At 38.3% G+C, this 11,254-nt stretch overlaps 1 protein-coding gene across 1 annotated transcript in view; it reads left to right on the top strand.

Annotated features, from left to right (window-relative positions):
- The window catches only part of mphosph8 (M-phase phosphoprotein 8), a 26,669-nt gene extending 15,846 nt beyond the window's left edge, over positions 1–10,823 (top strand). The window contains exons 8-14 of the mRNA XM_005745304.1: positions 2,602–2,742; positions 2,913–2,999; positions 3,189–3,343; positions 3,556–3,707; positions 5,175–5,299; positions 5,700–5,783; positions 7,444–10,823. Of these exons, the coding sequence (XP_005745361.1) occupies positions 2,602–2,742; positions 2,913–2,999; positions 3,189–3,343; positions 3,556–3,707; positions 5,175–5,299; positions 5,700–5,783; positions 7,444–7,485 (786 nt within the window). The 3' untranslated portion in view covers positions 7,486–10,823. The remainder of the gene's footprint in view (positions 1–2,601; positions 2,743–2,912; positions 3,000–3,188; positions 3,344–3,555; positions 3,708–5,174; positions 5,300–5,699; positions 5,784–7,443) is intronic.
- The last annotated feature ends 431 nt before the right edge of the window (positions 10,824–11,254 follow it).

Below are 11,254 nucleotides of genomic sequence, written 5' to 3'. Positions count from 1 at the left end.
TGCCTAAAAGGTGTGTTGTATTTTTGTATACCCATACAGTGACTGTGTATAGCATTTTAGCATTTAATTGTATTTAGTGTACTCTAATTTTAGTTAAAATACACTACATTTGACTCATTTACATTACTTTATAGTATGTTTTTATTTTCTAGATGTTTATAACATTAATATCCAGTTGCCAAGAACAAATTGCCTTCTGGCTGGGTTGCTGTCGTTCCCACTGGCTTCCACTTTGTCATAATACCTGCAGAAGCAGCATGCCTAGGTGCTCGTTTTTGCACACCTGTGGCCGTGGAAGTGATTGGAATATTTGGATGGGTAACTGAATACTTTTGGCAATATACTGTATGCATAATTGTCTAGCAGACATTAGACAGAGGATGAGGATGTTCGTTTCTGTTTACGGTTTCTAAGTATATTTCGCATTTCATTTTAAGGAGGAATTTGTGGCTTGGTTAGTTCAGCCCAGAGTGATGGATACAGGTTTGGAGACTGACTAAACAAAGTGATCACATTTTAGTTAAAAAATGAGTGAAGCACTTCCTCACGTTCAGTGTGTTGCTTCTTTCAGACTGGACATTCAACAAGAGTTGTGGTGTTGATGATCTGTTATTTAGGTCAGTCAACTTTGTAGATGCCATAGTCAGGACATTTGCAAAGAAAATGTAATCTTGAGTCATTTTTACCAGTAAATATTCAAAGACTGGACAGCATTGCTGCTTTCATTCACATTTAAAAGCTTTTCTGTTAAGATCAATAGTAGCTGTAGTGAACCTGTTTTTAAGAAACCAGTGTTCGCCCTTTCATACCAAAGCTATTAGTGTTGGACACACATAAGACTGACTGCAATAGATTACACAGCCAGGTTAGATAGCACATTGCCATGTGATTTTCATCACGTCTTTCCTGTGTTGTTGCCGCCTTGTTAAAAAGGGTACCGGTACGTCGGTGTTACAGTGTATACCAGTAGTTACATATACAGCTGTATTTGGAAGATGAATCTGTGAATGGTATTGATGGTAATGATACAAATGATTGTTCAGGCACTACCATTGTTGTTTAATGTTGCAAAACTAATGTTTTTCCCTGCGTAGAAGTTACATTGTTTTTATTGCTGTTGTATAAGCACTTTATGTATTAGTCTTCATGTTGCCTTCAGTTACCTTCATATCAAAAATCTGCTTGTACAATAAAATGCTTCTTGGCTTAAAATTTTAAAACTGGTGACAAGTGTTAAATGATTTCCCTTGATTTCCCGTTTGTTGGGTGAAGGTTTGCAGCTGTATTGATTTGATAAACCTGACTATTTTATACTCATGCTAACAGTAAAATTATACTTGGTCACATATTTTGATGTTTAAAGTGGCCGTGCAAACATGTTACACATGTTCAATATCTGAAATCGATATGTCAGCAAAGTAACTATTGCTAAACAGCATTAAAATAGCTGAAACTCCAGGAAATCTCAAGGTGCATGCATTTGTCATAAACCATGTAATAAAATGCTGATTTGATGATAAAATTACCAAAAAAAAAAAAAAATGTCAGAACAAGTAAGCCTCACAAGCCAGTTACACTTGTACACATTTCAGTGCCTGACTTTAGGTCGTTGTAGATGTGTGTGGTTGTAGCAGCAGACGAACCCAGATATGGGTCAAAAGAATCTATACTCTGTGCAAAAGTAATGGTATAAAAATGCAAAACATTTCATCGCCCAAAGCAGTGCGATGACAAGTCGACGTATTCCTAGAATCTCAAGGCTACTTTGGTAAACAGGCTGTATTAAGTGTTTTCTAAATACATTTTTTATAGTAAATATTGATTATTATTGTTGTCATGCAGATATGTAAATGTAGTATTTTTTTTATTGTTTAGTTTTTTAATATTGAGACTATAAGTACATTTAAAAAATAAAAATAAAAAATCTATTTCTAACCCATATTTTTGTGAAGATGTTCAAGTAAATATATCACAACGTAATACTATATTAGCTTCAGTTTTGCACAAGGAGGTATTGATATTAAACTTGCAAACTGATAAGCAGGTTATTAATCATCTTCAAAAGCTGCCTGTTGAGCAGTTAGTCTTCAGTAAGTAAAATTGTAATTAATCATATCTACGGTACTTCTCAAGACAGCAAGATAGACATGACCACTGTAACGTCATCCATTGTTTAAGGTGGTCGTGTTAGTCATCAAAAAGAATGCAGGTTTAAGATACAACTGTGTTAGGTTTTGTTTTCAGATTAAGAAAACAAGCCGGTGTTATATACAGTTTGTGGTGTATGGTAAATATCTAACTAAAACTATATTGACTGGCTGCACTGGTTAGTATCTAAATTGGGATTGGTAAGTATTTAGCAGGGATATCACCATAACTTTATTATTATACGAATAATGATTTCATTGTGTTTGCAAATGGGGCATTGTACAAGGAGCTTCTCTTCACAGTGTTGTGTACAAATCATGCCCAGAAAACTGCACATGGTAATTCACTTTTTAGGCATTTCTATACAGTGCAATGGACTCCACTGCAGGTCTGTAAAAAGCTTATTGTTTTACAGCCTTTGTTTTAGTTCTGTGTCTATCTGTTTGTGTGCAGGATGGCAGTTGTATGACCCTCACCATGCTGGCAGCAATAGGGGGGCAGGATGACATCCTCAGGTTACTGATTAAAAAGGGGGTGAGAGTGAATAAACGACAGAAGAACGGCACTACAGCCCTGATGCATGCTGCTGAAAAGGTAACTCTATCTTTTATGTAAGTTAATCCTGCAGCCTTAAACTATACTGTGCATACAATTTTAATTCAAATTCTCAGTGAAAGCCAAACCAGTCAAAGACTCTGAAATAAAGGCATCTGCCTCTTTTGTTTTATCTTGTAAACACTTGATTCTCGTTTGTGTCATCCCAGAATTGTTTGACAACTGTTGCAATCCTACTGGAGGCCGGGGCCTATGTAAATGCTCAGACGCTGAGTGGAGAGACGGCGCTGATGAAGGTAACACTAGACAAACACTAACGGTCACTTTGGTTTTAATTAGTGCAAAATTACAGTTTGCATGCAGATTACAAATGGTGCTGTTTCACAGCAGATCAGTCAGAAATTATATATTTACTTTATAGTCCTTACCTGTGGTGTACCAGTATGAGGTTTCTTTAGAGAAGTTCATTACGTCCTTCCTTTTAGGCATGCAAAAGAGGGAACGCTGATGTTGTGCGCCTCCTGCTGGAGTATGGAGCTGACTGCAACATCCTGTCCAAACACCAGAACACAGCTATGTACTTCGCCCAGCAAAGCAAAAACCTGACGGTGTGTGACTTCATCAAGGACCACATCAGCATGTGAGTGCTAACCACATCATCACATCATAGTTTCATCAGTTTGGTGATGTTTTTGGAGACAGCATAGTGTGAATTAATATTTAAAGAGACAAACATTTACTTTGGTTTCTATCCTCAAAAGGAATGTCAGTAAATTTTGTCCTGCACTGTAGTGGTAAAACCAGTTTTACTACCAAATATATTTGGTTACACAGAACTAATTTATGTTGCAGGCTGTCCAGTGTGGCGGAGGACACCATCCGAGCATACTTTGAGTCTCGTCTGGTGCTGTTGGAGCCCGTCTTCCCTCTGGCCTGCCACAGGCTTTGTGAGGGTCCAGACTTCTCTATGGATTTTACCTTCAAGTCACAGCCTCAACCAGAGGGTAACCCCAAATTTTTACATATTTTTACATTACCTGATATGCAAAAACACCACCTCACTCGAGAGGTGGTGTATTTGCTGTTTTTCTGTTGCCAGACAGATTCATGAATTTTGTTTTTATCATGTCTGGCCACGCTTGGCAAGGATGCTACTCTTTTAGTAGCTTTGTGCTACTGATACATTTTTTACAGACTGCATAAAAGGAGGATAACACTGCAGACATCAGATACTGAGTACTGATGAAAAGGATGAACGCTACTTACATTAGAATTCTTAATTGATTCATATTACGTACGTTTTAATATACCATTGAGGTGATTTGTTTTAAACGTTTTGCTGATTTGAAGTCTTTCCAAGAACATAAATCTAAAAGCTAAAAACCTTTAGGCTGTTGACATTAATAAAATGTTTTGTAAATGACATCCCGAGAGAAAATAAAACTGCCTTTGAACTGTGATGTTTTATACATATTTATTTGAAAAGGTAATTTACAAACGCTCAATTTTAGCTACAAAACACAAGAAAATATCCAAAGATGAGGGAACTGCGGACAGGACAGTTTTACACCTGCAACAGCTTAGATTAATAGGTACTTGAGCAGATGCTACCAATGAACATGCATATCTAAATAGGTGTTGTCAAGATGAAAAGATTACTCAGATTTGTATGTCTCTTTCAATCTTTAAAGTGAAACTTCCACAGTTCATATTACATGAAGGCAAAAGTAAATTGACCAGGAGTTGGGGAACTGCGGGCCTCAAGGGCCAGTTTCCTGCAGGTTTTAGATGTGGCCTTGATCCAACATAGCTGATTTAAATGTCTAAATTACCTCCTCAACATTAAATTTGAAGTTCTCCAGAGGCCTGGTAACGAACTAATCATTTGATTCAGGTGTGGTGACCCAGGGTGAGATCTAAACCCTGCAGGACACTGGCTCTTGAGGCCTGGAGTTTCCCACCCCTGGCATAGACCATACAATGCAGTCCAGCAGACATTATGAGGTATTATGAAATAAAGATGTAAATTCATATTTTGAACATTTTCTTTCCATTAGTCTGTAAGAAGACTTGTTATGGAAGCAAATTAGCCCAAACTCCCAAAATTGACCAGTGTGTGCAGTTTTTAGCTGCACTGTCTCACCTTAAACTGTAAACTGAACCTGCTATTCGGCTAGTACAAAGTGTAATGATGGATTGTGTTGCTGTGTGACAAGCACTGGTTATAGTGCAGAATGAAATCATTTGAGGTCATGGTCAAAGGCTAAACATCGTACCTCCTGCACATCACTTGTGTCCGGGCCTTCGTATGAGAACGCTCCGAACATTACCCCGACGTTTTCCAGAGTTGATGTGCAAAAATGGCTTCAAATGTCAACGTCATTAGAACGTTATCCCACTAATGTGTTGGCTATAAGTTTCTATTCCAATCGAACCTTTCTGTGAAGTTTTATCATCCCTCCTACTTCCAGGTTCAGGTATCCTCCTCTTCATCTTCCACGCCAACTTCCTGAATGAGATCACAGCCAGGCTATGCGGACCTTGCAGTGTGCACGCCGTGGTGCTCAACGATAAGTTCCAGCTGCCCATTTTCCTGGTTGGTTGAAATGATGATTACACAACAGTTGGTTAAAAACAAAATGTGCCAAGTGATTAATGAAAGATAAAATTGAGAAATTTGATCAACTATAAAACAAATCGACAAAAATAAAACTGAAAAACGATTTTAATCCATCGGAATTTTATTATATTAAATCCTCCTTTGATATCATTCAGAGTGGTCGTTTGTCTATTGTTTACCCTCACTCTCTCTCTTTACGGTGTTTTTCACTATTGCTGCTTTGAGCAAATGAACAAGCAGTTCACAGGAGACCATGCAGCCATGTTTAATGTCACTGTGTGGATTCAATGTACTTCACCTCATTAAATCGTTTAAATTTAGGCCACAGTGCTAATTTTTGCTTATTTTTTTCTACTTTTTGCCTTCAACGTTTCAGGATAGTCACTTCATCTACTCTTTCAGCCCGAATCCAGGCATCAACAAGCTCTTCATTCGCCTTGCAGAGGCGCCAGCAGCCAAGGTGACACACACACACATACACACACACAGTGAGACACAAACATATGAAACATCTTAATCAGGCATACAAAGGTCACTGCTTCTAACCAGCCCATTGGAAAATCTGACTAAATGTTTTTGAAACTGAGGAATGCGATTTTATTTTTCATGATTTAAAAGAAGAATAAATAATACCACAAATGGTCATTATTAATGATTTACGTGTAGAACTAGGCATGTCCATTATCTTAAAGGCAACCCAAAGAAATATACAAAGTTGTTGTTTTTTTGTTTTTTTACAGAAACCTTTCAATGCAATCTTTGGTTTTTGGCTGCAGCATCAATCTAAGTTTAGCCAGCTACCACAAATAACAAAGCTTCTATGTTTGTGTCAGAGTTGATCTTGTCAAGCATCCAGAATCCTGTAACGTTTGCTCTCACGCTCCGATTTTACCGTTTTTAAAAAGACACTGCATGCAGCTGAGTGGGTTTGTCTTTTTCAGTCATGACAGAAGACACTTCATCCTCAAAGATGATACCTGGGCCTGTCTGTGTGCTACTCTCACTGGCATTCAATCCAAACCCAGTTTGTCCCCAGAACATGTATACATTTTTAAAGTGGGTCACCGATATATAGTTTCATTATAAGTAAGTTAATAAATGAACTGGATGCTCTGGGTTTCATTTGTAGTTGTTACTCTCAGTTCATTTCATTGTTTTCTTCAGTCTGTCCTCAGCTATTGTTGACTTCCATATTGATGATCTATCATATCTGCTACAGAATTTCTTAACGTTGGAAAATCTTTTAGTCTAATATAACACACCTAACCACAGGCCCAACCTATTTTTACTCCTGGTTTATGTATAGACCCCCCACACAGCCCTCTGTCCTAGTGTCTAACCGCCAATGCGTCATTTTTGACACAGTTTTACAGGCACGGCTTTCTTCTCCGAAGCAAACTACACAGACAGCTATCTTTAATGTGCAGCCAGGTTTTCAGATCTCTTCTCTGTTTTTTTTCCTGTATCAGCACCTTCATTTTCAATATCGATGACTTGGTTAATTAGTGCAATAGTATCTGCTCATGAGCTCTTGATAATGTGGCTCCCTTATTAACCCCAACTGCCAGTCCTTCCCTTTGAAATGACAATGATATTCCCCCCCATAGCAGAGAGTGTAGAAATGCTGACATAGCCTCGACTACCTTCATAGGAAGAGTTTCTCGCCACGCTCAACAAAGTTATAAAAGATGTAAGAGCTTCATTAATGAAAACAGGCACAATCTAAGGCTGCATGCCATTGTTAGGGACTGTTTCCTTACTGTTTTATCTTCCTGTGCCCTCACTGTCAGTGGAGAAACACGTCACTGTAACCTTGCAGTTGCTTTTTGATGTGTTTTAGTAGTTTTGGGGCAAAAAAGTAATATCAGACTTTGGAAACGCACACAGTATTTTTCAATAGGATATCCTCACTGCTGGTTTTCATGTTAATAACTCAAATCATCTGCTTTACTTTTTGTATTTGTTCGAGTCAAAAAAAGTAAAACATTTTGCAGCAGAAAACAGGAAACAGTTTGAATTGTTAGTCATCCAATCATAAAGCTGAATTTCTTTTGATAAGTAGAGAGGATCCAAAAGTCGAAGCATCTCAGCAGCGTTTCCGTCTGATCTTCTCTCCTCAGGTCAAGCTCCTCATCTGCGCGTACAGAGTGCAGCTGCAGTGACGCGCTCTCTGATGATGTTAATGTCATACCAAGCTTGGACAACACATCATTCCACATGCAGATTCTGAGCAGCAGCTGAGATACTTTACCAAGCGCGTTACCCTCTGAGAAGGAAAAAAAAAAAAAAGCTGGCTTCCCGAGATGGAAGTGCACATTCTTGACAACTGAAGTTCAGCGATGAGATCTGACTCCAGACCAGGCCCGAGCGCGGTGAGGGCCAACATATGCAGCATAAATGTGAGGATCTTACAGAGACTTGCGTAACCTTTGAGCAGTCCGTCCTTTGTGGGAGGTGCCATCACTACGCAGTTACCGGCGATCGGAAACTGTTACCGGAGGAGCTTTGAAGACGGACGTCAACCTGTGTCGTGCCTTTCTCCAAGTTCCACCTTCTGTCGGGGTGGATCTGTTAGACATGTGTGATGATTGTTTCTATTCTGGTGAATTTGAAGAATATGAAGAGGGGATTTTCAATCACTGTTTATTTTGGCGGGGGTTTCATGTTTTTAGCATTTCACTTGGACCAATGGAAATCTTTTTCATGCATGTTGTTTTTGGTAACACATTTCTTTATGGATTTTTCTTCATGTTCTAACTCTACCCTTAAATAATATTAACATTTCTGTTCAGTTCTCTTCCCTTAATAATTAACATCTCTTTATTTGTGCTAAGTCTGTGTTGTTTGTTGGTATTTCACTTTAGTAGAGCGGTGTGAGGTTAAACACGGATTCTGGGGAACAGACACAGTACATGCATCCATAAATTTTCCATCCACTGGCCCATTGTCTTGTTTACCACTTGTCATTACACTAGTGTGAGGTTGTTTCAAAGTGTGACTTAGAGAGTTTTTAGTGAATGAAGAAGAGTTTTGCCTTCCATGCACAGAGTTGCTGTTTATATTTCCTGCTCTGTACAGACTATATATAATTATATACATATATGCAGTTATAAGGTGTCATGTGATGACCGCTGATGTTTTTGTTCCTTTTTGAGTTAATTTATTTCGTTTGTACAGGAAAACGCTCTGGGCTTAAATGTCTCAAACTGCCCGGCTAGTACATTGAAGAACCCCATATTTACCATCTCTATCACTGCTGTGCTGAGCCTACTTACTGCTCCCTTTCAGTCTCCTCAAGCAACCTTCTTTGTTTTTAATTATCTGATATTAAAGGAGCCCAAACTAGAGGATACCAAATCCAAGTATCTGTTATTGACATTCTTCTGCATAAACACACCTAGCTGCGTGATGTTGCCTACAAACCCAGCTCAGGCTAGCAATATGTCTTTAAATTGCAGCAGTGCTGTTTGATTGGATGTCTCCATGCTGCCTTAATGTTCACTTTTTACATTAGTTTGTAGATCTTTGTGGTTCAAGCTGAGTGACTGAAAGTAAAGAAAATATCCAGATTCACAATTTTATTTTTATTTTTTGTGTGTGTTTTAACTCAACACATTGCATATACTGTAATGGTGACTCCACTTACTGCTATTTATCTCTCATTCCTATAGGTAACTACCAGTTTTGTGGACTAAGTTAACAATGGTACAAAAAGCATTAGTGGTGATGTTGTAGCTACGAGAGAACAAAAGAGATTTGCTGTATTTGCACTGTAACAGGCTTTGTAAGAAAAGAGGGTTGGCATGGTAACGTCTTAGTAATGAAACTTACCTTTAAGTTGCATGTTAACATTCATGGTGGTGCGGTGTTGGTGGTGCGGTTAGTGAAGGTTGTGGGTTTGACAGCCGCCTGGGGCGTTCCTGTCTCTCGGATTTTCTCCAGTTGCTCCGGCCTCTTCCCAGAGATATGCATGTTAGGTTAAATGGTGATTCTAAATTTGCTGTAGGTGTGAATGTGAGATGCCTGGTTCTCTCTTTGCCGTGTGAGATACCGGCAACCGCTCGCCTTATGACAGCAGCAATAGGCTCCAGTTCTCCCGGCAATCCTGAACTGGGTAAACAGTTCAGAAAACAGATGTTCACAATCAGCTGCTCATCCCACTGGCTACAGTTTGATCTGCGGTTTTAAAGAAACTTAGGTCTGCTCTGTGTTTCTGTCACTTTATGACCATATACTTGTCAGGTGTAGTGTTTTTTAAATCGCGCTGCATACTTCTGGCTCCTGTGGTGTCACAGCTTTCAGACTCCCTATATTTTTTTAATAGGCATCCAGATGCTTCAAAAATCAAGCGCAGCCTTACAGCGAGCTGACACTCTGTAATAAGATTTCAAATTTGACTACTTTCGCTTTGCTCAGCGTATGCATGCAGTGCATTTCACCTTACGGCATTAAAAGGGAGCAAATCTGAAACCCTGTCTTAAGACACCTGTAGCCTGTTCTTATCTCAGTACAGCGTGAGGAATCGGTACATGGAGTAGGTGTTTTGGTGTCGGATACCAGAGACGAGCACGATACGAAGGAAGACGTGAAACTGGAATATCTGAAAAGCCAAAGACAGATCTAGCTCAGACATCACCGCTGAGGTTTTCTGCTTTACAATTTCAGCTAAACTGTTTGAAATGCATTCTGATGTTTTGTGTTACTTGATATATTTTTTTCCAGCTTCCCACATTGTGATTGGTTTCCACTTATTGCAAATTGGAGTCAAAAACAAAAAACAAACAGCCTCCATAAACTCGCTTCTGACGTGTAAAGCATCTCAGTGAAGTCCACCATCACTTAAGTTACATAAGGACAAAATACATGTATTGCTATTACTGTGACTGTGACCACTATGATTGTTTGTGAGTCAGTCAGTGTTAGAGCAGAAGTGTTCACTTTAATGTATCGCACATTTGTGGTCAGTTTCAGGAGTGCTAAATTACTTTCACGTAACAGATGAAAGGAAGGATTCAGACCATTAAAGATGTTTGTAGAGGTGCTGCTTACCTGAGGCCGTCTCTCTGCCCTAAATAAAATGTGTGCATATATTTGCACACACTGCTGGGTTTCATTCATTATATGGAAAGTTGTTGTTTTTTTATTATTATTATTATTATTCAGTCTGAAAAATAAGGTTGTTGTACATGATAAGTCATCTGCTTAATACATGTTTTTGCCTAGTTTTTGTACAATATTTAGTATAAAAGCTCTTCTATAAAAGATAAGTAATGTTCTCCTGCCTTTCATACTTCTCTTACTTTTCCATGGACTTGCATTATTTGCACTCTTTTTTTTTTATTTTTATTAGTCATCTCAATTATGATTTTTATTCATAAGTATTGAGCAGTTAAAGGTATATGAATGATAGAGGTTTGCCATTGGGAGGTATAAACGCATGCAGCTAATATCAGTGCTGTAAAACTAAAACCCAGCATGATTAAACATTTCTACAAATTGATCTAATTCACACTTGATGACAGTTTGTTTGTTTTAGCTCAAATGTGTGTCATTTTTGGTCAGAGACACCAGGAATCTCCACCAAATTCCTTTCTTAGCCACGATGGCAGTACATTGAAACAGCACCACTCAGAGGACGGATAGAAAAAAATCCCTGAGAGTTTTAAAAGAAGATGCATGAAGCTAAACCTGTCTTGGAAAGGCAGTCTTTAAACAAAAATATTTAAAAAAAAAAAAACCATCTGTGTGAAGGAAATTTATTTAGCAGGTAAAAGTTACATTTTCATATTCTACTATGCTACATTCAGACAGAAATACTGTACTTTGTATTTTCCACAATTATCTGATAATTTAGTTAGTGGTTACTTTACAGTTACAGATGTAAAAAATAAATAAAATTACATGCTCAAGAGAGCATAGATGATTTTTGAG

Source organism: Pundamilia nyererei, unplaced genomic scaffold (assembly GCF_000239375.1).
Source record: "Pundamilia nyererei isolate P.nyererei 1_Seehausen unplaced genomic scaffold, PunNye1.0 scaffold00157, whole genome shotgun sequence".
Classification (NCBI taxonomy): Eukaryota; Metazoa; Chordata; class Actinopteri; order Cichliformes; family Cichlidae; genus Pundamilia; species Pundamilia nyererei.
This window is presented reverse-complemented; position numbering and strand designations above follow the sequence as displayed.